The sequence below is a fragment of the Letharia columbiana genome (assembly GCF_014066305.1).
Source record: "Letharia columbiana isolate WasteWater2 chromosome Unknown Sc0000039_s0, whole genome shotgun sequence".
NCBI lineage: Eukaryota > Fungi > Ascomycota > Lecanoromycetes > Lecanorales > Parmeliaceae > Letharia > Letharia columbiana.
Genome location: NW_023501083.1, coordinates 397,801 through 424,527, shown reverse-complemented (window position 1 = coordinate 424,527; position 26,727 = coordinate 397,801). Strand labels below are relative to the sequence as shown.

At 50.1% G+C, this 26,727-nt stretch overlaps 11 protein-coding genes across 11 annotated transcripts; 5 read left to right on the top strand and 6 right to left on the bottom strand.

Annotated features, from left to right (window-relative positions):
- Nucleotides 1-253: 253 nt before the first annotated feature.
- On the bottom strand, nt 254-1,218 carry HO173_009369 (uncharacterized protein; the record flags this gene model as incomplete). The annotated part of the gene is made up of 2 exons (XM_037311259.1): nt 254-1,098; nt 1,155-1,218. 2 exons carry the CDS (start codon nt 1,216-1,218, stop codon nt 254-256), a joined length of 909 nt encoding a protein of 302 aa, XP_037161916.1.
- A 1,194-nt stretch (nt 1,219-2,412) lies between these two features.
- On the top strand, nt 2,413-3,175 carry HO173_009368 (uncharacterized protein; the record flags this gene model as incomplete). The annotated part of the gene is made up of 3 exons (XM_037311258.1): nt 2,413-2,617; nt 2,916-3,053; nt 3,105-3,175. 3 exons carry the CDS (start codon nt 2,413-2,415, stop codon nt 3,173-3,175), a joined length of 414 nt encoding a protein of 137 aa, XP_037161915.1.
- A 1,267-nt stretch (nt 3,176-4,442) lies between these two features.
- Nucleotides 4,443-5,606, top strand: HO173_009367 (uncharacterized protein; the record flags this gene model as incomplete). Its single annotated transcript, XM_037311257.1, has 1 exon — nt 4,443-5,606. The coding sequence occupies one exon, from the start codon at nt 4,443-4,445 to the stop codon at nt 5,604-5,606; it is 1,164 nt and encodes a 387-aa protein (XP_037161914.1).
- A 469-nt stretch (nt 5,607-6,075) lies between these two features.
- On the bottom strand, nt 6,076-8,815 carry HO173_009366 (uncharacterized protein; the record flags this gene model as incomplete). Its single annotated transcript, XM_037311256.1, has 4 exons — nt 6,076-6,194; nt 6,241-7,553; nt 7,611-8,427; nt 8,527-8,815. The coding sequence occupies 4 exons, from the start codon at nt 8,813-8,815 to the stop codon at nt 6,076-6,078; spliced, it is 2,538 nt and encodes an 845-aa protein (XP_037161913.1).
- Nucleotides 8,816-9,136: 321 nt separating this feature from the next.
- On the top strand, nt 9,137-10,972 carry HO173_009365 (uncharacterized protein; the record flags this gene model as incomplete). Its single annotated transcript, XM_037311255.1, has 3 exons — nt 9,137-9,529; nt 9,601-10,067; nt 10,123-10,972. The coding sequence occupies 3 exons, from the start codon at nt 9,137-9,139 to the stop codon at nt 10,970-10,972; spliced, it is 1,710 nt and encodes a 569-aa protein (XP_037161912.1).
- Nucleotides 10,973-12,551: 1,579 nt separating this feature from the next.
- HO173_009364 (uncharacterized protein) lies at nt 12,552-14,454 on the top strand (the record flags this gene model as incomplete). Its single annotated transcript, XM_037311254.1, has 3 exons — nt 12,552-12,997; nt 13,055-13,147; nt 14,169-14,454. 3 exons carry the CDS (start codon nt 12,552-12,554, stop codon nt 14,452-14,454), a joined length of 825 nt encoding a protein of 274 aa, XP_037161911.1.
- A 50-nt stretch (nt 14,455-14,504) lies between these two features.
- Nucleotides 14,505-14,911, bottom strand: HO173_009363 (uncharacterized protein; the record flags this gene model as incomplete). Its single annotated transcript, XM_037311253.1, has 2 exons — nt 14,505-14,515; nt 14,572-14,911. 2 exons carry the CDS (start codon nt 14,909-14,911, stop codon nt 14,505-14,507), a joined length of 351 nt encoding a protein of 116 aa, XP_037161910.1.
- Nucleotides 14,912-15,039: 128 nt separating this feature from the next.
- HO173_009362 (uncharacterized protein) lies at nt 15,040-15,690 on the bottom strand (the record flags this gene model as incomplete). The annotated part of the gene is made up of 1 exon (XM_037311252.1): nt 15,040-15,690. One exon carries the CDS (start codon nt 15,688-15,690, stop codon nt 15,040-15,042), a length of 651 nt encoding a protein of 216 aa, XP_037161909.1.
- A 4,785-nt stretch (nt 15,691-20,475) lies between these two features.
- On the bottom strand, nt 20,476-21,963 carry HO173_009361 (uncharacterized protein; the record flags this gene model as incomplete). Its single annotated transcript, XM_037311251.1, has 6 exons — nt 20,476-21,208; nt 21,273-21,373; nt 21,427-21,494; nt 21,555-21,598; nt 21,657-21,828; nt 21,882-21,963. The coding sequence occupies 6 exons, from the start codon at nt 21,961-21,963 to the stop codon at nt 20,476-20,478; spliced, it is 1,200 nt and encodes a 399-aa protein (XP_037161908.1).
- Nucleotides 21,964-23,975: 2,012 nt separating this feature from the next.
- Nucleotides 23,976-24,350, bottom strand: HO173_009360 (uncharacterized protein; the record flags this gene model as incomplete). Its single annotated transcript, XM_037311250.1, has 1 exon — nt 23,976-24,350. The coding sequence occupies one exon, from the start codon at nt 24,348-24,350 to the stop codon at nt 23,976-23,978; it is 375 nt and encodes a 124-aa protein (XP_037161907.1).
- A 1,282-nt stretch (nt 24,351-25,632) lies between these two features.
- On the top strand, nt 25,633-26,548 carry HO173_009359 (uncharacterized protein; the record flags this gene model as incomplete). The annotated part of the gene is made up of 3 exons (XM_037311249.1): nt 25,633-25,886; nt 25,961-26,052; nt 26,154-26,548. 3 exons carry the CDS (start codon nt 25,633-25,635, stop codon nt 26,546-26,548), a joined length of 741 nt encoding a protein of 246 aa, XP_037161906.1.
- Nucleotides 26,549-26,727: the final 179 nt, after the last annotated feature.

Genomic DNA, 26,727 nt, shown 5'->3' with positions numbered 1-26,727 from the left:
CTTGTTTTTCCACATCTCCGTTTTATGGAAAGCATCTTGTCTCTTGTACTCGTGTATTCTTGGAGTAGACTTTTATGTATACTTTGACCCCAAGAGAAAGACCCTCTGTATGCGAGGGTTTTTACTTCTGGAGAATTGTACTAGAATACTTGCAAACTATCGCATCAAAGGTCACGCTAGTTGATGCCTGAATTAGATGCCCTTAATTGATGGTGAAAACAAACAATCCGTACAATCAAGCAAGAAACATCCTCTACAGGGTGGTGAGATTCCGAGGTTTGGCTTGGTCTTTGCGGCATCCACAGGCTACCTCGAGGGCTTCCAACTCCCTCTTAACACCAGGATCCCTTCCAAACCCTCTAATTTCAAGATGCTTCAACTCTGGCAGGTTCTGAACGGCTTCCTTTAGAACGTCATACAGAACCCGTTCCACTGTAGGATGAGGCGTCCATAAGGTGTGGTACGGTTCCCGGTCGTTAACCACCAAGCGCATATTGAGATCACGAAGACCCGGAACGTGCATGTACAGTAACTGCATCACGACTTTCATAACCTGGCCGGTCTTTGGGCCGTATCTACCTCCTTCAGTGGTCGGATCCCCAAGCAAAAATCGAAGTGTCGTGAGGCGAGCCGCGTTTTCTTTCCCGATCATGTGGAGGAAACGAGCGAACATAGAAGCCTGTATCTCAAAGAAAAGTGTGTGCCAGGCCTCGTCACGGTACCCAAAGAGCCATAGACACTGGCTCCGGAGCCACAACTCCTCAGCGGGTCCTGCTCTCGTGAATCCTGCTGTTCTAAATTGGTCTGGAATTGGGAAGTAGAACACATTTTTGCTGTAGAGAATCGGTGCTGCTTCATCGTGTATTCCTTTGCAGGTTCGCAGAATTGCAGGTGCAAGTCCAAGTTCGGGATACCCGCGGCAGTATTGGTCCCCAGGGCAGTAGTTTGTTTTTGTCCCTGTCACCTCGGACATGTGCTTGAAGTTTTGGCAGAGCCTGGGCCGTTTCTTCGTACTAATATCTATGTTCTGAAAAATTCGATCGTCATACGGCCATTTGCGTGCGACCAGAAGATGGTAGTATATTTCTATCCGTATCTCTGTCAGAGGGTATTAGCCTCTGTTGATGAGATTGCAAGGTCCGGGGGTGATTTACCCGTGGGAAGACCCAGGAATCCTTTAATGGGACAATCACTTTCGAGTCTCTGATCGATCGTCATATCGAAGATAAGCAAGAAGTTGAGATTCCAATGCTATTCCGTATGTGTAACAGACTTTTTTTGCCTGGGTTTAGTGTCAAGATATATGTACAATAACTCGTAACGCCAAGAGCTACTAAGCCTAATTGGGAACGACCTCGAAACTTCTCAGTTGCAAGGGAGCAGTCTTGTACCCTTGTCGATGATTTTCCAGATCTTTGCTCAAGACGCTGAGCTGGAATTCCTGATCTTTTTGGCTTAGCTTCTGTCTTAAGGCTCTCTTGCACTTGTCCCAAACGGACCTGGCGAGAGCGCAAGGACAACAGTCGCAATTGAAGCCAGGAGATAGGAAGAGGAAGTGGGGAGACAAAGCCTCTCCGCTTGGTGCTTCTGATTTCAGGACAGGTAAGGATCATTTCCGCCCGCCAGGGACGCTAGAGAGAAGACCAGTATGACTGAGGAGCAGAAAACAAAAAAGCCGACTGTAACGTGAAAGGCGTAGATCAATCTCGGTTTCATGTTAGCTGATGACAGATACGCAGCAGTAAGCAGACTTGAATCGTGATGTTATGCAGTGTCATCAGCGTTCACCTGGAGTGACAATCCAAGCGCCCTCGAGTCCGGCCTAGCAGCTACGCAAAGGCTAGATCTAGAAAGAACAGCTCAAAGCCATGGCTGTAGGCACTACGAGTACATAGAGGACGAGCCGCGGCAAACATGGAAGGGATCCAGATACTTCATACGCTGCACTCAACGTTGGCCGTGGCGCATGTCGGAAGATCGCGTGAACACTCCCCTTCATGCGACCATTTTTCGATAGCCAGACCCGGTCTGCTCTCGTTTTCTTGGTGGTTTTCTGTCATCTAGCGTCCTCTTTATGTATTCAGCTCTCTTACTCCTCTGTGCCTTTGGCAACCGGGGAGTCGCATCGTTGACCTTGGACATTCCCCAAGTTCTCACTCCGCCGACAAACTCTTCGCCCGTTGTTTGGCTGTCTAACGCATCGAATCCAACGCCGTCCACGCTTGAAAATCTGGCTCAGTCCTTTCCAGCTTTGACGTCCTTGTCTTATGAATGCGACAAGGAAAACTTCGGACAACCAACCTTCGACAGCTGCATGGACGCCTATAGACAGTTGCCGGCGCTCGTAGTTACGGGGATCGCGAGACCCAACAAGCCTACGATTTCCCCCTGCCTCTTAGATACGCAAGCGGTATGTGGTGGCCCGAGGTCAATTCTCAGAGCGTGGCTCACGCTAACGACGTGGCAGCCGATGGGACTTGTTTCATCGAAGTCTTTCCTACAATTGAAGGCACATCTGATCTCTTGAAGCCACTGAACTTGAAACAGGCGGTCCGATACCTCATTCACAAGTGCGTAGAGGGTGGAAACCCCGAGGGGGGGATTGCGGAGAAGCTGGGTAAGTGTACTCGAGGCACCAAGGATGAACCACTGTGACCAGCTCTCCAGGACAGGCAAACCGTCTCTCGGTATTCGTCCAGCGGTTCGAACCGAATGTTGACTGCTTCAACGACGAAGGCAAACCTCCCTTCAACCAACAATGCCTGCTCGACTTAAGCTATATGCCCGTCTCAGATACTGAGCAAGTCTTTGGAAGAAGAACACTCCCAACATCGATGTCGCTCTTCCCGTTCGATTTGCAGATTGTAAGCGTTCCTTCTGTGCTGTCCTTTACAATGCGCTGATCCAACCAACAGCAAGCGCTCAATGCGTAATAGACGTGATAATAGACGGACCGCCGGTGAGAGCCATTTGGTATGACATTTGGGGCTCTGGTGTGATGGTTGTGGCTATGTGTGCAAGATTTGGAAGGTCTGGCGTTTCGTCCGCTACAGGTATGAAACATTATCTGCTGTCGAGTGGTGCATACTGAACGTCAGTCGCAGCTGGCGAGTCAGAGCTTGCGATCAGAGTCGTGTATAATGCCGCTGGAACTCTGCTGGAGGCTATGACATAGTTTGACGTGTGAGGCGTCTTTCTATAACACGAAAAAGTCATAGCTTTCGTATGCTTTGGCTCTTGGACAATCGATCTTATGAAACACGTACTGGAAGCATTTCTTCAACTGATCATTTTAAATTAGACATATCAAAGGCTGGGCATAGTGCAGCGAGATATAGAACACAATGGGAAAGGAATTGAAAACGCAAAATTTACATCTTTCCACGATTTTCTTTCCACGCTCCAAGCACCCCATCCTATACCTCAGTGTCTTAGTACGCTACATTATAGTCATTAAAGCAGAGCAGACCAACAATTTACTCTAGACTAGTATTCACCTCACCCTGCGCTGATCTACTTGTAGGGTAGAAACGGCTATTCGTCCCCGCGCCGCGGAAAAGACGCCTCCCCATTGCTCGAGTGGCGCCTCCATCGTCAGCGCCTCGCGCCGGGGCCTTTGACACCTGACGCTCGGGTCGGGACAGCGGGAGATTACATTCGATAGAATTCCAGCGAATGACAGAGATCCATTTGGCCTGCCATACGGCCATCCTATGATTAGGATACTTGAAGGCTAAGAGACGAAGGTGGGTGCTCGTGAGAGGAGTCCGTATCGTCGCGTTGCGATGGAGTTAGGCACAGTGATCGAAGTGACGGTGACGTTGTTACTACGCACAGGACTCGATGGCTTTGTTCTTAGGGATGATGCATGAGGACTTTCCCGAGCTGACGCCAAATATGACAGGTATGATTGAGTAAACCACAAGGAATAGCAGAGGCCGAGATAGAAAGCCGAAAACTTTGTTTGAAGATCTGGTGACGAACAAGTGCCCCCGTAGCTCTTCCCCGATGGGAGAAAAGGTGCGGCTACATTAGATGACGCGATAGCAGGAGGGGATACGCGGCGGACAACGCGATATGCGGAACATCATGCTGAAGGGGTCGAATCTATCCCTGAATCTTGAGAACGCGGGTTGGAGAAGTAGCGGCGGACCCTTCGATGACGGGATGAACGTTAGCAATCGTTAATCCAAAGCGTGACAAAGATCAAGAAGGCAAAGGAGGTAGAGGATGATACCTTTGTTCTTGACTGGGCGGCAAGATCAGCTCCTGTAACATACCCGCGATTCGCGAGAGGGGAAGCGCCGAAACGGACGGACAGACCGGACCTTTATCTCTCAAAGCCTCTGAACTTCAATATAGTCTACCCATTCATTCGCACCTTCGTTGGCGATTTCTTTACTAGAAAACAATCCCGCTTGTATAAGCTATCACAATTAGCCATGACTGCGATCCTTCAAACTTTCGCTTGTTTCTTTTCCCTTTCGATCGCCTTCGCGCTGCCATCTAACCTGGTAAGGCTACCTCTAGCCAAACGAGACGTCGAAAGCATTCCATCAGAAGTCAACACAACAATACGAAACCCTCTCACAGCACAGCCTGTCGCATGTCTCGATACCCGCCGGCTACCAACGCTGGTCCCATCAGATTGCGGCTACGTCCTCAACTTCATTATCCTCCAGGAGCCCAACGTCTTTGCAAAGCGCGTTTTCATTCGCAACTCATATCAGACCGAAGCCAGGGGATACGCTCGATCTCGATGGCAGTACGGCAGTTGCGAAGTTTCAGTCTACGGTCCTCCAGGTGCCAGGCAGCTGCTCACTTTCCTCGAGGTCGCTTTTACGGCGGACAAAATCGTTCGTGAGTGTGTCACTGGTTTTGTGGATCCGATAGGGGGCGTGAGTCTTGTAGGCGATGCGAGCGAAGCGTTTTATGTTTATCTTCGGGGTTATGTGGAGCCTGAAAGCATTTCTGCTAAGAACTCCACTATTTCTCAGCGGCCAGCTGTCAGCGTGTCTAGGCGAACGATGCGATCTCAAAAGGACTCTGAAAATGGTGCAGGATCTCACAAAGTAGAGACCAGGGATCCTTCGATGGGCGCGTCTCGCGTGTCCAATCTCCCCGCTGTCACTTCGAACTTCACCCTCAGTCCAGCGGCGCTTCCCAGGTACCCAGTACACTGCTTCAACCCCTTCATTATCCATTTACAGCCCGCCGCAGCAACAGACTGCGGCGTGATCATCAACCAAGTCATCCTTCGCCTGTTCGACCCGACGAGCCAGTTGAATTTTGGCTTCACAGACGCTGCAGATGTCGATTTGTCAAAGCCAGAGTATCAGAAATGGCAGTATGGACATTGCATGATATCCGTGAAGAATAACAATGTGGCTCAAGTTGATACCTTCCGGCTGCTTGATGTAGCAACGACCGCGAGAACGATCAGCACGCAATGCCTAGTCAACACCCAAGACAAGATCGGTGGCGTTGCGAGTATTGGTACTGATGGGAGAGGCTTCTATGTTTATGTTGGCGGTCGGTTAGCCTCGAGCCCCGCCTTAAGTGATCTGACGCTTTTGCGCGAGAGTACTGGGGCAGAGAGCTTTTAGAGCTTTTGAATAGCCCAACAGGTTTTCCATTGGGCCTAGGCCTTAGCCCTAAGATTCGTGTTGTCAATTTATGTCAGTCTAGGTGCAGAAATTTTATTCAGGCTATCTCCAACGCTTACCTCTCTGCAACGGGTGCGATGCATAGCCACAGTAGCTGTTCCGATTCGAACCGAGAAGTCCCACTGGAGGTGATGCAGCGCTCTCGCTACCTTCCACTAGAGCCAGCAGCCTGTGAGAATTGTGACCAGAACAAATAAAACTGTCCCGTACGGCCAGCAATACAAACTCAGGCTTTTTGTAACGACTGTAGGCTATTTTCTATGTAGACTCTTGATGCAGCGCAGGAGAATGAACGAGAGACAAAGCACAAATCATATTCACCGCTAAAGTAGCGAACTTCAATACTCATGATCTAGATGATAAATCTCTTTCACAAGAGCCCGTCATCGGAGAAAGTTCGCCCCCGACGCTAATTGTAGAAAGGCCCAAAGTCGCCGTTCTCAAGTCTGTTGAGAAGAACTGGGTTAGATCCTTGAGGATTCATAGGATCAAAGAAAATCGTGACAATCATGCCTCGTTCCGCGATATCTATAGACTGTCAGACCTGAATGTTCGTAGGTACAACAGCACTTACGACCCGCCGGATACTGGTACAGATGGGGTCGCCAAGTCCCCGGTCTGAGACAAAGAGGCAGAACGTCCCCTAATACGTCCGGTGGTGCCGAGAAGGCTGCAAGAGCAATGAGTAGAGGTATGCTTCCGATAAGACCCGCCTGTATCCTAGGGCTTCCAGCCTGATTATCATAAACACTAGGTAGAAGCTGAGGCATCCAGTGAGGCGAGCCTGGGGCAGCGATGTGCTGATGATCACCGACCGTTGAAACAGCAGAATATGTATGTTGAGTATTGCCATTTAGAACATGGTGGAAGGACAGAGGTCTCCAGCCTCCTTGATTCTGATACGCATGCCTTTTCTGAGCGTCGAAAGGCACCGCAAGCAAGTGAGGCGTGTCCGGATTGTGAGTGAAAATGGTGGCAGCACTGTAAGTTTGATGAAGGGAACGGCCCACAGGATCAATGGCGGAAATAGGAGTCATAGTGCCGCACAGCCAACGGAAAAGAATGCATGGCTTTCGAGTGTACCCAGTCCTGATATTGGGTGGAACCCAGAAGTTATGTGTGCCATGTCGAGCCGACTGCGCTTGATAATTGGGTTGGAGAGGGTGGATCTGAACATAGAAGCTCAGTTGTTCTCCTGTGACTATTGGAAGCGCCACCGCCGAGCTGTCGTCGCCTTGGTAGAGCAATGCATTATCTGGCTCAAGTCTGGCAACGAATGTATTCACATCTAGTTCTTTTTGGGTAAATTTGTTTACTTGCTGCAAAGCGTGTTCAAAACGCTGGGCGTCTTGATGGGTCTTCTCGATAGGCGCAGGATCTCCAGGCGTCCTGGCATCCCACTCCTTCCAACTGTACGTCTCGTCCTCGTGCAAGTGATCCTTATCTAACGATTCGAAGGTGCTCTGGCTTGACATGGAGTCCTGGTCGTCTATGTTAGCATGCTTTGAACCCTGGTCTCCTACTGTGCTGTCTTCATCGGACCCCGCGGACTTCGGGAGTGCAAAGACAGCGATTTTCCGAAGATGAAGTGCGACATGACTAAAACTCGGATGTGTTTCTTGACAGATGGGACATTCTTCGCGCCAGACATCGTTAGGAGTTAGTGGATTAGGATGCTGGGTCTGTGGGAGAAATTCCCTTGGATCTTGGCTTTCGCTATGAGCGTCTGAAGACTGCTCAGAAGGATCATCCATTTGCCGCTCTAATCCTCGATGGATCTTGATCTCATGGTTGACCCAGTCTTTTATGTTATCGTACTGTTGATCCGCTTCTGTGCAGTCCTTGTACGTGCACACGTAGGGCCTCAGATCTCTGAGTACATGGCGTCTGTATTGATCCTGTTAGTGCTTTCTTCTCTTGCACCGGACAAGCTGCTTAGCTTACTCCCAGGCCGATTGATTGCAAAGACGTTTTGCGCAGAGAACGCGACAATATGGGCACTCGAACTCATCTTTTGCACGAAGGTTCTTTGGTAATGGTGGAATGTGAATATCTGTTTCTTCATCCTCCTTGGATAGAGCCACATATGTTGAGGTAGTTTTTATGGAAGCAGAACTGATTGTTGTTTCTTCAAGTCTGGTGGCTGTTGAAGGCAACGAAGGATGACCTTTCGCTTTCGAGAGGCCTGGATTCAGCTGTAAATCGGGTCCCGCGGGATTGAATTGCGCAGGAGCATGGTTTGACCTTTCAAGCTTCGTTATGTGGTTCCACCATTGCCCGAACTGCCGTCTCCGATGGGTGTTTGCTCTTGCAAGTCGCTGAACTAGAAAATCGTTCTCGCACTCTCCCGGCGACACCTGTAGGTGATGCGCAAAGATTTCCGCGACATGTTTGAGATCAAACGGGATGAACGCATTCATTAGATCCACTCCAGTGTCTTCGTTCACTTGACGGTACGTTCGGGCTTTGGAGAATCCAAGCCTTGTTGCGGGATTGCGTATTTTGAACGAAAGCTTATAAAGAGTGTCGATGATGAGTCTTGCATTCTCCAACTCAATGGCAGAAATCGAGTTGTTTTGGTAGCTAAGTAAAGATTCTTCCTCGTCGGAGCTTTCGTCACTATTCTGATTCTGGTAGGGGGCCGGCACAGTCTCCGGAACAATGCCGCTGTAGTCAGCTCGCTGACCGATTGGTAGCAAGCTGCTAGGTTGTTTAGCTCCTTTGTCCAGTTCGAGCTTCTCATAATCGAGGCCGTCTTGGACTTTAGTATCGTCAGCTGTATATTTCTGGGGATGAAGTGAAGGAGCGTTGCAGAGTGGGATGCGTGTACTTAAGACAAGCAAAGAAGAGGAAAACATACTAGTCAAAAGTGATTTCTCAAGTTTATCCAACAACTGGCGTGTGTAGTCATATACCGAAGGGGCATCACGAAACCTATAATCCAGAGAACTGTGGCCATATTCATATAGTCCGAGATTCCTAGCCCAGAGACTAAACCGTTGTGATTCAATTAATAGAGAAGTTTTGAAAGAATCTCCATGTTCGAGAGGTCTATCGTCTGCATACAAGGCCGTGAATATATCGTAAATATGGCGGCCGACTGCGGCTAGGGTCTCAGCGGCTTCGGGCGCTGACAGTGGCACCTCCATATACGGAGATCTGCTAGCAATGGCTGGTAGAAACCGTGATATTTATGTCTGGACGCGAGTGAGCCGGCTCCATATACTATGGATATCTCACAAGCTGTTGTGAGAGTTCCCTCTGTTCAGCTCCGTCAGATGCGGGGTCGAGGCAAGGCTGCATGCAGCTGATTATGGGTAACCAATCTCCTTCCAGATAACGCAAAGGCTAGCCTTGACTGCCTGTGCGTGACGGAACAACGACGACTTTTCGTGTCATGGTCAATCCAGCCTGCAATGGCCATCATCTAGTACCCGGTCCTTTTGGGGGCATTTTCGAGACCAACCATCATGAGTGGCATGGAAGTTGCTGGCTTGATTCTTGGTGCTGTGCCCATAATGGTCGCCGCTCTCGGGCACTACAAAACTAATCACAAGAAGTCATGGTCATTCAGATACAAAGCTTCTCGCATAGATCAATTGATTATTGCATTGGAGAACCAAAAGTTCTTTCTGGAAGGAGACCTTGAGCTTGCATTGCTGGAAGCTGGTTTTGAACGATATGATATCGTTTCTATGGACACCAGCAACTTGCAAGGGCTGCTCTGTAGAAGTGATGTAGCTGAAGAGCTCAGCCGATCTCTTGGTCGAGGCTTTGGCCCGTACAAAGACACACTTGGTAGATGCGAGGCGTCTCTGACTAAGATTGTGCAAGAGATGAAAGGTCTTGTGCCTGGTCCACAGGTCAGCAGCCCTTCTTCAGAACGGCTATTGAGCTTTGAGGATCCTAGACTGACTGCTGTTCTTGCCTGAAGTCTGGCAGTCTCAAAGAGCTGCTCAAAGCGAACTCATTAAGCGCCAATGGAAAGTACGAATTCAGAAGTCGAATTAAATTCGTTCTCAAGGATGATGAGCTCAAGCAAAGAGTCAACGACCTCGGAGAAACCACAGACATCCTGACAAAGCTGAGACACTTGGGTACATCGCTAAATCATCACGAGATTCTCTCTGAACAGAGAATTGTCGGAAAGTTCGCAGTTTTCTTGCAGCGAGTTCAACGACACGCAGACGTTCTCTACTCGGCGATGTCTCAGAGACTAATATCTGGATGCCACCATGAGCACGAGACTAGATTATATCTGGAGAATCGCTCGGACGCGTGGCACAAGCGACGAGTGTCTATCCATTTTGACTTGATCCTCGGATCACCAGCTGTACTCGCAGGTAGTAACATGCTGTCCCAGGAACTCCAGGTCGCGGTCCTTGATAATGAGATCTATGAGTGCGACTCATCAGTCAACCTTTGGCAAGGGTAGATGCACTGACAAAAGACATAGATTGACTACACCACAGGCGCGAAAGCAGCCCCAAGTTATGTTCGACTTGCCCCAGCCATCCGAGTCTCGTGAGCCTTTGATGGAGGAGGTAAAAGATCTCTGTTCGTCATTGGACCAGGCGCGACAAGCTAGCAAAACCCTCAAACTATATTTATCGCAACATGGCACTCTATCCGGCTGTCACACGTCTCCGGCCCCTGCAAGGGGGATTCACTCTGAATGCCGCACTCAAGAGCTCGTTACCCTAGAGCAATTTCTTCTTCAGACGCCAAACAATAGACCCATATCCTTGAAGTGGAGTCCAATTCAGCGGATGAGGCTGTCGTTTATTTTGGCCTCGTCACTTCTGCAATTATGCTCAACGCCATGGATGGCTAAGCCTTGGACGAAACAGACTATCTGTTTTTGGCGCCTCAGACCATCGCCAAATGCTGATGAAGCCGCTTTTCTTGTCGATACGAGTCATCCATTTCTCGTCCACAAATTCAACGTGGCTGCAGCAGCTTGTCCAACCCACAAATCAAGCGCGAGACAGCAGCTATTGAATTTAGGCATAGTACTCCTGGAGATCGGACATGAGAAATCTTTCGAGTCCTGGGCATCAGCCCATGGCTTCACTCTGGATACGGCGTATGGCAGTCGGTACGATGCCGCATCAGCGTGGCTACGCGACTCTGCGGGCGACTTGCTGTGTTCCTACTACGATGCCGCAGCCCGGTGTATCGAGTGCACATTCCAGACACGGCCCAAGTATCCTGTCCCAGACTGGGAAGATTCCGACTTCAGGAAATCTATTTGCGAATTGGTCATCAAACCTTTATGGAGTATCTGCTCTGGGAGGGCGATGTAGCATAGGGTCTTGCGAGAGAGATCGTCACGAACAATTGCCGTGACACGACAGCTTGCTCTGGCACCAAGGGGAGGAGCGTAGGTTCAGTCCTTACCGCCGCCTGAATGGCGCACCCTCATTTGACATGAAGACAAACTCTCCAAGTCTTCTAGCACATAAGTCAAGGCAGTGGGTCCTTCTGGACTGGCGGCTGTGGTTTGCCAAACGTGAATAATGATATCGAACAGGTCGTTTGAAATGCGATGGCCTCCGAACAATCTCGCGAACCACGGTTTCGTATATAACCCGGAAGTGCCCGATACCTGGTAATGCCCGATTTAAAATTCGATAAGTCCGACGCAATACCAAAATATGAGCATTGTTTTTGATCTTACTATATATCTATCTGAATAAGACGTTATACTATATCGATGCCCTATGATGCAATGGAATACCATAAAGGATAGTCTACTTATTTGTGGCTAGCCACTAGCTTCGCTGGTAGATAAGTTCAATCCCCCAGTCGCCTGAAAACCATAGACATGATAATCCACGAATTACCTCGTTTGAATTCCCGTGTAATAAAAATATTGGCCCCTCTAGGCCATTTATGATCTAATGCCCAAATCCCATTTATATTTGCTATACCTCCTTGAGATTATTCAGCAGCGATTGAAGGATATAGCTATCAAGCATTTTGAGAAGGAATTTCGAAGCATGTGTTACCTCGGACCAGCTATTTTTAAAGATACGAAGAGAGGTAGAAGTCTAGTCAAGAAAAAGGCTACTGCACCTCCCACACCAGGCCCACTGATATCACTAACGCTCACCCCACCACAGCAACAACAGCAAGGTGGAGGAAGACCTGCTTCGTAACAGTGGCGGACCCCACCGCAGGCTTCCCCGCAGGCTCCACCAGAGGCTTCATTATAGTAATAACAGCGGGGTGAAAGAGGTGAAAGAGGTGAAAGAGGTAGAAGAGGTAGAAGAGGTAGAAGAGGTGGAAAAGGCGGAAGAGGTAAGAAGGTAGTTAAAGAAGATATAATAGAAGAAGACGTAGTGGAAGAAGACGTAGTAGAAGAAGAGGTAGCGACAGTTTTTTCACGAACCGGTAGACCGATAAGGCCCAAAAAACGATAAATTAGGTTCTCAGATACATTAATATTGCTAGCAATGGAAGTCCAGTATTGTCCTTCATAATTATGCCGAGTTGCCATAGAATTTTGGTGAAAGGTAGGCACTTTGGTGTTGCGCCGGACTTATCGGATTTTAAATCGGGCATTACCAGGTATCGGGCACTTCCGGGTATATACAAATAGGAAGTCCAGCGAGGGACGACAATCAAAGGTTTAGGAACTACTGCATGCATGTGGAATGGCAGGCTCAAAGCATGTATAAACCAATAATATCTATGTTGAAAGCAAAGGCAAAGATGTACCAAGATAGCGAAAGCATGGCACGTGACTTCGTGTTCCGTCACAATGACGTAGACCTAGGGGCATGACGCGCCAAGCCTCGAACAGGGGAAAACATCAACAGACGTTTGCCGTCACAATTTCATACACATACCCTCCTTTTCAACAACAAACCACCCACCACAATGCCCAGAGCAGCACGGCGTACCAGCGGCCCCAGCGCCACCTCCAATCGAACCAACCCCTACCCCAAAACATCCCCCAAAAACAAAACCAAAAACAAAAGCGCGACGGACAAAGAGAACGTCGACCCCAACCCATCCTCCTCCGCCACCACCGCCGCCTCCGACAAAGGCGACTACCGCGCCATCGAACTCGAAGAGATCGACGGCGAAATCCCCTGCTACGACAACGCGACCACCGTCCGTCGCAAGCTGAACAAGCTCATCGCGGACAAAGGTACCATCCCGGGCTCGAGCAAGAAATGGAACCAGTCGGCCATGGCAGCCGAGATGCAAGAGCTGGAGAAGGGTGGACATCCTGTGGAATACAATAGGAATGCGAGTGGACCGACAGCGAGGTCGTTGGGGGGATTCTTGAAGAAGAGTGGGCAGATGGGTGGAGGGGATAGGTATGCTATCCATACACTCTTGCAGAACGACGGAGTCTTGATACTGAATTCGGATAGTCCATGCTACTACTGGGGCAATGCGATGCTAGAGAAATTGCGGATCTACAATGGGGAGAAAAAGAGCAAGCCGAGGCTGGAGGCTGAGAAACAGTGAGTGGCCATTTCGGTTTCTGCTATCACGACGTGTCACTCCGCCTGCCCGAGGGTTCTTCGAGATCCTCACACTTCAATCCCCAATACCGAGGCGGCTACTTCAGAGATGGTGCAAAGAAGCGCCATGTCACGGTGCTAGCAGGCGGACCAGCTCCACGGAATGCTTGGGAGCCTCAGGCGCAATGTCCTGCTCAACCAGACGTGTCATTGGAGGCCATTGAACCTGAAGCGGCAGTTCCGACAACAATACCAACACATGTTCTACGGCACGACACCGCTAACCTGGCAGAACCGCCACCGCTTCCAAGCGCAGGGCCAGCGCCGCCTTGACATCTTACTGTTCCCGCCATGGTCTATCCACCACCCCCTGCTTGCCTAGGCACTACACCAGCACAAATGCCTTCCGCACCTGCTCCCGTCCTTCCCCTCCAGGCCTCGTCTCCCATCACCGCATTGTTAAGGTCGCTTGCTCTTGCTCCCGTTCCCGTTAAGAATTTTATTCTAAACACATGCTAGCCTGTTCGTTAGTGTGCCACCGTACTAACGCGTAGTGTTCACTACTTAGGCTACCCTATGGCCACCGGCGCCAGGATCCGAAGAACATTAGAATGATCTGTGGGGTAGGGTTGCCGATGCCTTCGTTGGCGGAGTTGAGCAATGAGGGAAGGTAGATCGTGGTGGCAGAATCTGTGGCAGAAGACGAAGTGCAAAACGTAGAGATGTAATTTTAGCCCCATCACGGTGCTGATTGTCTGAATTATCATATGCCGTGCCTTTTACCATCATCTGCCAGTAATTAATCACTCCTGATTCAAGAAAACCACAGCAGCGCCTGCATTGTCCAACAGGCTATCCACTTCCTCATACGATGGGCCCGAAGTATTCACTCTACTGTCGAGAAAGGTGTCACCTCCACGATAGGCCCTTTGTACGTCTTCCTTGCCCATAGAACATATTCACAATATCGCAAACAGCACAACCGATCCCGTCATCAAAACAGTGAAATTCATATGCGCAGCCGTGACCGGCGTCGCCACCGGCCAAAAGCTGAAAAAGAAGATAATAATTCCGAAAACCAATGCCCAAGCATTGACGATAATACCGAAGATACCCGGGAGACGGAATGGTCCCCAGACAAGCTGATTAGCCTCGCCTGTGTCGTTGGCGACGTCTGTCGCCTTTCTGATAGCACCGGTGCATCGGCGCCAGAGGAGAAGGCTCTCCGTGATGAGGTAAGAAGCGTAGAGACTGCTTACGCCAAGGGAGATGGCATCGTTGAAAGCCGACACCAACGAGACCGATGAGGCAGGCGATAGAGGACGTTATGATGACTGCGAGGAATGGGATTGCGGTCTTAGATTGGACCTGCGTGGTAATGTGAGCCAGGAACCGTCTGCAATCAGGCGGTGTAGTCAACATACCTTGCTCACAGATCGCCACCCCGGAAGACCTCGATCGCGCGCAAAAGCCCAGACCAAGCGGGATGCCGTGGCCACGAACGCGATCGTCCCAGCCACGTCCATGATGATCATAGTGGCCATCCGTTGCATCATAGAAGATTTGCATGAACGGATAGTCTAGGACTCCAGTAGGACTTGCCAGAGCTGCAGTGATGTCTGTTGTGAGAAAGAGTACTGCGATGACAATCGCGAACCCGAGCGCTCCGTTGGGGACAGTAGTTGTGAGCGTCGACACCGGTACCACGACTTCGGCATTCTTAATTTCCTCAGCCATGTGAACGGCGCTATCGCATCCAAACATGGCATACACGTTGCCGATGAGACCTATGGAGAAGGATAAGGTCTGTGAAGGCCATGCACCCCCATTCGAAAATTGTGTAAAGACATCGTGGGCTGAGGCTTTGTTTGGAGCCAAATGAACCACTGGGATCAGGACAGCGAAGAAGCCAACCACATGGACAGCCAAGGTAAAGATTTCGATCTTAGGTAATATGCTGCTGGCGCCGTATTGATGAATACGGCAACAACGATTATTGCCCAGAAGAGCAACGTTCCGTGCCACAATTCCGGCACGTAATCATCATGATTCAATTGGATCAGCGCAACGATCATACTACCACCTAGGTAACCACCTCCAGCAAGAATGGCTTGCCATCCACAAACCACCAACCAGCCCATGATATAGCTGAGAAACTTTCGACACGGTGGAGGGGCAAGCATCCAGACCCAATGATACTGGCCACCCGCAGTTGGAGCCATGAATAGCTCTGCCATAGTTGTGAAAACAGCAATGGTCCCAATCCATACCAGAAGGTAGCCATATACGAGCCCAGCAGAGCCTCCGTTTGTCAATCCAGTCGTGAACAAAGTTAGGGATCCATCCCAGGTAATCAGTATCGTGCAAGTAAATCCAAGAATCCTGAGGAATCCAAAGCGCCGTTCGAGCACGGACTGCTTACCAAGTCGAGCCAGCACTTGCGTATCGCGCTCTTCCTTGGTTATCGGCTGGATGTCAGAATGATAGGGTCCCTTTTCCATGGGGTCTTCGTCGGTGGGGTGACGCCCATCGATAAGCTTCATGACTGCAGCTAGGCAATGTCTTATGCAGATTCGATAAAGTGGCTCGAGAACCGCGACAACGCTCTCTAACATATATCGGTTTCAACCGCAATTGGTCGCACAGGCAAAAGGTTTTTCCTGAGGGCTCTCAACTTCCCTCCAAATCTGTTGTAAACGCGCAGAGGCTCAAATGTGATCAAGGGTTGCCAAAGTCCGAAAACTAGTCGGCCAGTGCTTTCTTCGACGCAAATCCACCCTCTCAGAAGGACTCGACCGGAACGTTGTAAGACAAAGACACGATGAAGTAGGAAAGCACCCTCTCAACATGAAGAGTGTTCCTACGACAGCAGCTTCGAAGGCCTGAGGCCTGTCTGCTAAATCTCTACGACACTATGTCGGTGTATTCTCTTTAGTGGCTTTGCGTTCTCTCAGCACATACCTCATTTGACTACCACTCAGTATAAGTAACTTAGCACCTGCTCAACCAGGTAATATTCTTACATCGCAAAACTTTCAACTCCCCTAAGATAGGGCCTCATTACTCGCAATATCGTCCAGCTCACCCTGCTCAGACTCGGATAGCTGTCGTTCTAAGCCATAGAACCCCGAGTTACCTCTCTTCTCTTGTTGCACGAAGTCTTCGGGGTTCGAATTTTCAAAAACTCTCAACCCGTTGGTGTTTGCTAGAGCTTTGCCTACTACTTCGGGTACAAGAAGATGACGAGTCTCTTCTGTCGACTGGAGAACGCAAAGACAAGATCACTCGCCCAGGTAGAAGGCGTCCTCTAGCCTATGAGCTTAGATCAGACATCTGAACAGCTACAACAGTTCCTGAGACGGTACCAAGGACAGGAACAACGCTGGTCGTCTACGAGTGCGTGAAAGGTTAAGATAACACTATTCGTACAAGCGTGGCACCTCTCACTGCCAGTGGATCGCGATAGGCTCAAGTCCACGCAAAGGACAAATACTCAGATATCTGCACCTACTTGGGCCGTCGAGTCCGGTCTGTGATGTGAATTGGTACGAATTCAAGGCAACACACCATAGCTCAGCCAGAATGGTAGTTATATTGCTGTACGCAACGTGGTATTGCTCTGGGGTAGTCCCTGAACGTGACTAGGCGGATTGCTTAGCGTTAGGATTTTCTTTGCTGTCACAGACCTGCTGGCATGAAGCTTCTTCACACTGAGATAGCCGCAAGAGACTGGGTATACCACGAGTATTTGTACAATCGAATATCACAAATCTTGAGGCATGATCTTGGCCCCCATTATGGTATTCCTACTCACCTTCAGCTCAAGTCTCTGGACACGATTGAATGCTTCTCATGGTTGCATCTTCTATAGCAATGGTTTCAGCACACTTCTCAGTCTACAAGACTATCCTCGAATAGCGATTCCGCCTTTCACTCAGCAGGTCTTTGCACCTCGGCTACGAAAGCACCTCGGAGTGGTTTTCGTGATCTCGCCTACATGCGTGGAGCGTTCTGATTTGGCATTCGGGCTAATTACTGATTCATGTCCCTAAACCAAATTATGGGATATAATCCGGTAATTTGCCATGGTAGCCTACGTGTAGAAGCAGCTAGGTGCCGGTGCCTGTGAGACGGGTGTCATGAATGGTAGCTTCCTGGTACGAGACGGCCGGATGAAGGCTACGGTAGCAGCAAGCTCCACTAAGCGTCTGGTAGTGGTTATCAACTCAGTTATTGATATCAGTGATGTGGTAGGGCGTGCTAGTCACATCTAATCCTCAAGGAGTCAAGATTTCGTCCACTCCGCTTTCATCTGTTGTATCTCGGCTGGTAAAATTGCCATCAAACGGGGTTGGAGAAATTCCCTCGCTTCTACAGTGGGATGGGCCAGGTCGCGGATCCTCTCCTTTGCGACTCTCACCATGAATGGCAGATTACCGAATCACATCCCATTGGGGCGTGAATGATTCGGTAAGCATTCATAGTTTTGGGGTACGAATCAGTAATTAGCCCTTTAACACTCCCAGCAGCCACAATCCCACAACTCAAGGCGTGCCCATACGAGAAACCCCGCAAGAATTGGAATCCTTACAATCGGAATCATGATCACTGATCAGTGCGGACCAACAGCTGTGTCTGGAGCGACTCAAACAGTAAACGACACTCGGAGCAGCCGTACGGACAAGCCTCTGACCTTTTCACGGCACAGAGACCGCTCTGGTGCCACGCGCCGCACATGAACATAACACAACACAGCGAGACCGAACACTGCAGGAGGCGCGGTGGACGAAGGAGACATTTTATCCGAAAGCTGAGCGTGATCCGTTGCTGCAGGCTGGGGGGCCGAAAAGTCTGCGTCTGCGTCTGTGCCTCTCTAGCGACGCGGTCTGTGCGCATAGTCGAGCTAAGAGCCAGCGCTCAATCGTCGATTCTGCCTTCTTTCAATCGTCGATGCTATCTATCTCCGCATCAATAGAGAAAATATCTCAGTGGGGTCCGCATGGGCACATAAGCCGGGGGGTCATGCAGGCACCTCGCATCCTTCTGCTTCGCCCGCTGTCTGTATGTAGGTGACATGGATAGCTTACGGCCGGGAGGTGTCGCCATAAGGCGCCCGCGGTTTTAAAAAATATGGCGCTATAATACGGAGATAGAATCCTTTCAACAAAAGGTATGCAACCATCAACACCATGCTTATCGACGCTCTACAGCCTTACATCAAAAACCTCGGGTGCCTTATTTGCGTGGTTTCTATTACTTGTATGACTGGACGCCGCTCCAACGCGCTTTATCTGCCGACATAGGTATACCAGATATGTTCACAAACAACTGCATCACGGACCCATTTTCCCGCGTTCAGAAAAATGGCCAAAGCCATGAGGTGTCGCCATGGAGCAACAAGGCAGCATTTTAAATCGGTGCCATAGCCCGTTCAGCGGTGCGCCGGGCCGCAGTGTCCACACTGTTTCTCAACGACTCCAGACAGCCCTGCCGAATGCCTTGATCTAGTAGCAAATCTTCCTGGATGGATCGTCTGATCATACGGAGACATTGCCAGGGTTTTGCCTGGGAATGGGCTAGGATACGGCAGCTGCGTTTGTAGATTCCTTATACAGCACCCGGGGCCATGACAACGCTGTCCGTCCGCCCGTTGGAAGCCTGGTTCGGTAGACTTGGTAGAATCTGCCAGCTGGGTTGCTAGGCCGTGGGTACATATGAACAGGGTCTGGAACGTGGCTGAGCCAACCCGAACGATCCAACGCCCGTTACGCCTATGTCTCTTCTACACAGCCATGGCCAGAATGGAGGACCCTTCGCGATAGAACCGCGAGCGCCATTAAAATCAGGTGCTTTGTTCGAGCCAGATCGGCGAAGCATGGCCTTGCTCGTTGGACATGATACAAACACGGATTCATTTCCTCCAGTCTCAGGAACGGGATGGGTCGAGCAAGCTCGACATCAGTTTGTTTTGCTACGGTATCGCTATCTTGTACAACACAGCAGAGCGGTAAACAACCGAGTCCTCCCGGACACATCACCCCTCCTCCACCATAAGTTCGCCAGCCAGAACTTCTCTGCCAGGCTTCGTTCTCGATGAAGCATTCGGGACATATTATATGAATACTCCGTATCGGCGATTGTAGCCGTCCATACAACAGCGTAATCACAACTCGACCGTGCATCCATAGCGCCTCCCCCCCACCAACAAGTCTATCCGTCACAGCCAGCCACGGCGACAAAATAGCCAGCCCATCCGATAATCCCTCCAAACCCCACCTAGCCAGTAACAAAACCCCAGTGACAACCATCAAAACCTTGCCCCGACCGCAACAGCCGAAAATCCCAGCCATGCCCATACCCAACCCCACCCCACCGCATAAACACGCACGAACCCTACCCCGGTTATCACTCACACCAGGCCCCCCCATTCGGGAGCAACGCTAACCGCAACACGTAGCCCTTAAGCGAGCATCGTGCTTGGCACACACGCACGGGTCCTGGCCCCACGCTTACTCGTATCGAACCGACCAACCAACCAACCAACCGTTGCGCAGGTAGGTAGAGAGTATATCGCTTGCCCCGGAACCGATCACCCCACCCCAGCCCACATACCCACCGTAGCGGTAGCGAGCTGCAGGACGGTAAAAAACGAACAAAAAAAGGAAAAAAAAACCAGGCAACAGTAACGGCACCAAAACCAGTGAAGCTTGCACGTTGGCTGACCACCAGGAAATTAAAGATCGCAACGACGACGGTAGCGATTGGTGCGCGAAAAAGCTCACGCACGTGGTACGTGGGATTGTCGCACCAGGGCACCCGCCCGGGACAGCTTACGGTAATGTGTAGATCGAAAACATTTATCGGCATTGATGTTGTTTTCGGTGCTGAGATCTACGAAGCCTTGCCCACGCGGGGTGGTGGATAGGTGGTTACCTAGCTCGGCCACGTGTAAGGAGAAGCGAGTCCAATCGGTGCATTTACTGTGTGTGTGCGGGTGGGGGGGCGGGGTTAGTTATGCAAAGTGCTAGATAAGATGGATGCGTGCTAATGCAGTCATCAATGAATTGCAACCTTGCTTGCCATCTTACATTATCGACGATACGGGAGGGAAAGGGGTGAGACCTTCGCTCTGCCTGGCCGAACAGAAAAGAGATGGAACGTCGCTGGCTGGCGCTTCGTCGCGCCAGTCGATGGCCGCATCGTTGGAGATGGGTATGTCTGGGATTTCGACAATTCAAATCGGAAAGGAAAAAGCATGGCTGTTTCCTGACGAAGGCTACGGATCGGGATCGCCGGTTGGGATTATGGAGCATCTATCGGTCTAAAGTCTACACTATCGCAATGGTGGTGACGATCTTCCGCCTGAAGAGCAAATCCAGGACGTCGCTCCGGGTATCGGGGTCCAGATTCTCCAGCGTCAGCACCGTCTTGCCTCGCTCCCCCGGCGCAAACGCGGACTGGATTCCGTTGGACGAAGATGGCGTCACCGCCTCCGTCACGTTTGCGTCCGTCAGCGTGGCCTGGCCCTCGAGACCACCGGCAGGTGGCTGCTGCTGACGGTCGTTCGTGGACGATAAGGCGTGAGAGGTCGTGGTGGGGCTGAGGTTCATCCAGGAGTCGAAACTCATTGTGGCGTTGGGGAAAGGGAAGAGGGAAGAGGAGCTGTTCGGTGACATGAGGACCGATCTCGTTTTGTCGCTCTCGTTGTTGTTGCTGTAGGGATTCATCGTCGTGAACAGATCGTCGTGCGCTTGCGGGATGCGTGACCCGTATTGCCCAAGTGCGCCTGGAAATAGTTGAGGGTCCAGGACCTCCATGGGGTCGGCCCGTGCACCTTGCGAGATCCATGAAGTGATAGCTTGGTCGTCCATGGATGTCGTTGAGATAGTCTGCATAAAGGGGTCGTGCTGCTTCTTGCCGTTTTCCGGGCTGGTCGGTATCAGATCATGCATCTGCTCGGGTTCCGCTTGGGCGTGGTTGTCTTGTGAATGCATCGTTGTTGACGAAGTAATAGATGGTCGTGGTTGCTTTTTCTTTTGCTGTCGAGCAAGCGATACATACCTACATTGCTCTCAAGGTTAGCTTGTATACGACCTCATTTATCAAGGACCATGAGACGCCTCACCGATTGCTCAGATCCAATCTTGATCTTTCAGGGAGGAACTTCTCATGGATTAATTTCCAGTCATGGCCGTAGCTTTGAACAGCTTCCATGAGAGTAGTATCCTAACCTCCACAATCAGTCGTCTATCGTCTCACATAGAAGCTCGTTGTCTCACATCTTCCTCGGTCCATTCACCGCGCGAGTTGTTTGGATTGAGAGAGTTTCGCCAGCGCTTGGCACATTCTGGACCCGCATCAGCTTGCCCTTGATCAGAGGTGTTCTTTTATATGAGTGAGAACGTACGATCAGGGCTGCGGGTCCCAATGGTTTTTGAGATATCAGTCCAACTATTCCCAGAGCCCATTTAGCGTTTGATCCCAGGATACAGCGACAAGGTCTGCGCACCGACAGCCGTATTCTTTGACCGCTTGACAGAGAATGTCATCTTCACTGCTATCCCATGCCCCCTTTCTCCATTTCTCGTCCATTTTAGCCCAACGTTTGCGGCAGTCGTCCTTGCTTCTGTCTCGAAATGCTGCGGCAACTTGCGGCCAATATATGGGTTTCCCGGACTTCTCTGCCTCAAATCGTTAGTCTGAATGCTCGTTCTCTTACTCCGTCAACCCTTACTGCACTCTTCAACTTTCGCTTGCAGGATCTTATTCTCTGCAGGCGTCCACTTTCTAGGCGCTCTATTAGATTGCGGATTCATTTCAACCACAATGAAAGGCCGATTTTTGGAGTGATATCCACAATAGAGGTTACTGACTTGGTTCCCGTATCTACGAGCCCACAAGTCGCGGTTGCGTGATTAGGGACGGCTCTGCTAGTTTGGCATCAGACCCCGAAGGAGCTGAGAAGAATCCTTGTATCAGGCTGATGGAGCTGAGAGGGACCAATGTATCAGGCTGATAGGATTGGCAAATCTCACTGTATCTTGGCTGATGGGGGCGGTCTGACATCTGCATCGGTCGAATACCTACACCGTCTGAAACGCCAACGACTTGAGATGTCTTTCTTTGGTTGTGAATATTATTCACACCCACACATCGAAGGCCAATTAACGAACGAACACACAAAGTCCGGTCAGATGCGTGCAATTATCCGCAAGGATTCTCGTGGATTCTCGTTCCCGAAGTTTCGGTAGGCAACAGAACAATAAGCCAAAGCCTCGCCGCTGCGGTGCATACAGCTTTGGACCCATCGATCATACGATGGGATTCTTGTTGTCGTTGTTTACAATCCGTGGCTTCATGCTAACAAATACTAAACCTTGAGTTAGCGTCATTAGCGTCTCGTCATTCATATTTTATAAAGACGAAATCCAACTATCAGAAGCTATATATTATCTGAAGTTACATCGTTGAAAAAGTTGGCTTTGAAAGCCTCCTTAATGTGACAGCTAATTCGCATTGAGTCGTACGAGTGGTGGTGATGCCGCGCGGTCTTATCGGCAGGACCTCAAAGAACAAGGATGACCGGGCTCGTGTGGGTAGAAGAGGATGTAGATTTCTAAGGAAGCAGATCCCAAGGATCTTAGGGCAGCCAAAAAAGCTATCCTATATATGGCTAAAAGGACGACCCAGGAAGCACCTTCGACGGTCTGGCTGCGGCATACAGTAGTCCGTAAGCTAAAAGCAGTGCAAGCGGGGTGTCCCGAAAGGCGTAGTCCCAATCCACGGCCTTCCCGTAGTTATCATCCACGACTCACGACGCAGTATTGTGCCACGCGAGCTAAGTGGCCAACGTAGGGTACAGACCAGGTCCCACGGCAGGGCGATGGCTCATTCGGGCCATTATTCTGCATGCTAATCCAAAAATTTGAGACTCGTGAAGCTGCAACGAAATTGGAGACTGGGATTCTGTGTTCTGGATTCTAGAGTGGAGACAACCACCCGCTGTCGGACTATCAGGGGTAAGCACTAGTAATTCGAGAGGCTATCGCATTTCAGAAAATAAGAAGCACCGTAACACCATTATACCAGCGCCATTAGGAATCGAATCTAATACGAACTAAATATCTTTAACAATACGATTATAATTAATAGGCGTCCGCCTTAAACGATAAGTTAATTAACGAATATTTTCTGGGTATAAAAGTATCTATTCTCGATTAAAAACTTTAAAAATCTATAGTTAATAGCGTTGTTAGAAAATAAGAAGCATCGTAACACCATTATATTAGCGCTATTAGGAATCGAATCTAATACGAACTAAATACCTCCAACAACAATTTCAGGAATACTAAGCGATTGAAGATCATAAGATAATCACACGCATTCTACTCCTCCCCCTGACATACCTCAGATAACGAGACGTACCCTAATTGGAACGTAAGATATGTGTTGTGAAAACTCATTTGAAAAAAGGATCTCGGGTCTTCCATACCCATTGCTTTCTATAGACCGTATTGAATGTCGAGCGTGTAAGTTCAAGTTTCTTACGACGACGAAGTTTGCCATTCGAGTTTTCGGAAGTTTCGTGTTTTGTATTTTTTTAATATTTCGACTCCAGCGCTTTCAATGTTAATTCTCCGGCTACCGAGGGGTAGCCGTGCAACGCACTCTTAGCTCCTTCCTTGCCAATTAACGGCCCTATTATTTTGAGGATGCACTCTCTATGCGCTCTTTGATCGTCCGACCCATCCCATCAACACAACCATGACTACCCTCAATGAACGGTTGACGCACAAACGGACCGAAGCCTTGGGAATAAGCTCGGCTACTAGAGAAGGAATGATGATGCGATCAGGCAAGCTGCGCACAGCAGGTGAGAAAAAGCATGAAGCCAAGCTCCTCCGAGTACGTCGCCAGAATTCCCTCGGTGGATCCTGGACACCGCTCGGACCAAAGGCCCCGTATGATACAGAGCAATTGCGGCAGCAATCTGCTCGGACAAAGCATCATGCACTGCGCGGTTCAGGACTACCGCGACGATGATGTTTGTGGTCAGGAGCAGAAGGGCGTACTGCCGGATAACCCCGTGGCTGTGTGGTTGGGGTGTTGAGAGCGTTGCTGAAGGTCGGAAGAAAAAGTTGATAGCCGCTGTTGTCTCGATGACAAGATGAAGGACAAAGGCAAACCTCATTAGAGATTCCATTTTGCTCAACGGACTTGGGATCAGCGGGGTTGACAAGGCGTTGTGAATACCATACCATTGGTTTGGTTGGTGGAGGAGTATTCAGAACCAAGCAATGCTGTAGATGCGGAGGGGGAAAAAAGCAAAGTGCATTGTGGATTGTTGCTCCTCGGAAAGATTACCTTAACCGGGCGCACTAAGGCGGCTCGTTCCTTCCTAGAACAAGCTAAGTGCGTGGGGCGATTAAATCCGGACACTGCATGCCAAGATTACTTTGATCGTTACGGATACCAGAATTTCGATACACTTTGATGTAAAGTACAGCAATACCTACTTATAGTCATAGCGTTAGTGAGACATACCGGAATTCCTGATTTAACGGAAGGTTCCAGTGGCTTCTGATGCAATCCCATACTGACAACAGAATCCTGAGCTGTCACGGCTTCCGTTGGATGCTCCAAGAAACCCTGGGTGCATCTCATTGAGATAGCTACACCAATATTTACTATTGTATTTAGACATCATTGGCTGGGAGGTGTGTTGGGAGAGTCAAGACACTAGCACTAGCTCTGTTCTAAGCTTAGTCAGCATTTAGCACCCCCACGACCCCTCAAATTAGCGTAAGCCCAGGACGCCTTATTTATTGTCTAAATTAAAACAGAGTTTGAACGGCGCTGCCGTCACGGGAGGTACGGTATCGCTGTAACGTGGCACTGGACATGGGCTCATGTAGGGCTGACTTTCTACCCGGAAGCTCCCGTAAGATAGGGGAGTGACAATTACATCTAGTTCCAGGGCCAGCATCGTGTATGGGAGGACCAACAACAGGATTATCTACGGGGAACCAGACGGCTCGTGCACTTACTCTATTGTTGCGCTGATACGTTGTCATCTCGGCTGTGAAGTGTCGACACAGTGCTACCTTTTGCTAGCCCCAGCCCTGCTCTCTGCACGCCGCCTCGTAAGGTAGCGGGCCTTGAAGAGATCTCCAAAAAGCGCACGAGTTACCTCTTGTAGAGTAGTGAGCCCCAGATTAGACTGGAGCTGGAGCCAATATCCAATTCTGAAGCACTTTCAAGCGCATCTGCATCATCCAGGCAACCCTTCAGCCGGGGCGTTATACAAGATCTCGACCTAGAGTCTTGGCGTTCGGGACTTTTTCTGCCCCACCTGCCCACCATCCTGCGGGTAGTGCTTACCCATACCGGGGGCAAGTTGTTCCTACCCTAGGCCTACTCTACAACACAACCTAACATAAGCTATAAAATGCTTCCACCATTCACTGAGATATAACAAGCATAGGATGCATCTCATCCTCACCGGCGCCACAGGTCTGGTAGGCTCTGCCTGCCTCCACCAGATGCTTACCAACAACCTGGTCACCACGGTGTCGATCCTCAGCCGTCGACCTGTCCCGATGGCTGAAGGTCATCCCAAGGTCAAAACCATACTACATACCGACTTCAACCAGTACCCAACTGAGGTCCTGAATCAGCTCAAAGGTGCCACGGGCTGTGTCTGGGCCTTGGGCGTTAGCGTCAATGATGTGAGCAAGGAGTAGGTGCATGACTCTCCTACAATCCTGACGGATCGACATTGGGCGCGTGCTGATGACGAGCTCTACACCGTAGGTTTTACGAAGAGATTGTGGTATCATACCCACTCGCTGCCGCTAAAGCGTTCGCCTCGCTGTCAGAGTCTTTCAATTTCGTCTACGTCTCGGGTAATAATGATGACCTATCTCGTGCATCGTCCAAGCTCCCGGAATCCTCCATCTATTCAGACTTGCTGTCCCTGCTTACTGACGCGCATCCTTTCTAACAGGCGAAGGCGCCACTACGACACCCGGACGTTTTACGCCCTTCTTTGGTAGAGTCAAAGGCCGCATCGAAGCTCAATTACAAGCACTTAGCACCGAGCCGGCATATGCGAGCTTGAAAGTCTATTCCCTCCGTCCCGCTGGGGTGGATCCAAAGTTCCATGAGGAGATTCACGGATGGATTCCGAAGCTGAAGCCAGCGGGTAAAGCTGTTGGGTACCCCATCGTGTTCACAATTTTGAGAACTGTCAATCCTGGTTTCATTAGTCCGACCAGAGAGCTCGGGAAAGTGCTGGTTGACTTGGCCATGAACGACGGGAAGCCGCTGAGCGGCGCGGGGGTACTTGCGGATGGTCGGACGATATCGAATCTTGGTATGAGGAGGTTAGCAGGTCTTTAAGGTTGGTCAGTTTGGAATGGAACTCCTGGGAGTACGTGGACTAAAGGATAGACCCAAGGCTGTGCTCGGATCAGAATCTTCGCGTCAGCTTAACAGCTTATCTTGGGGGGTCCGTCGTCAGCAAATCGTAAGAAAATGATATTGCAGGAAAAGGCCTCCCGTAGGCAATACATGTTTGC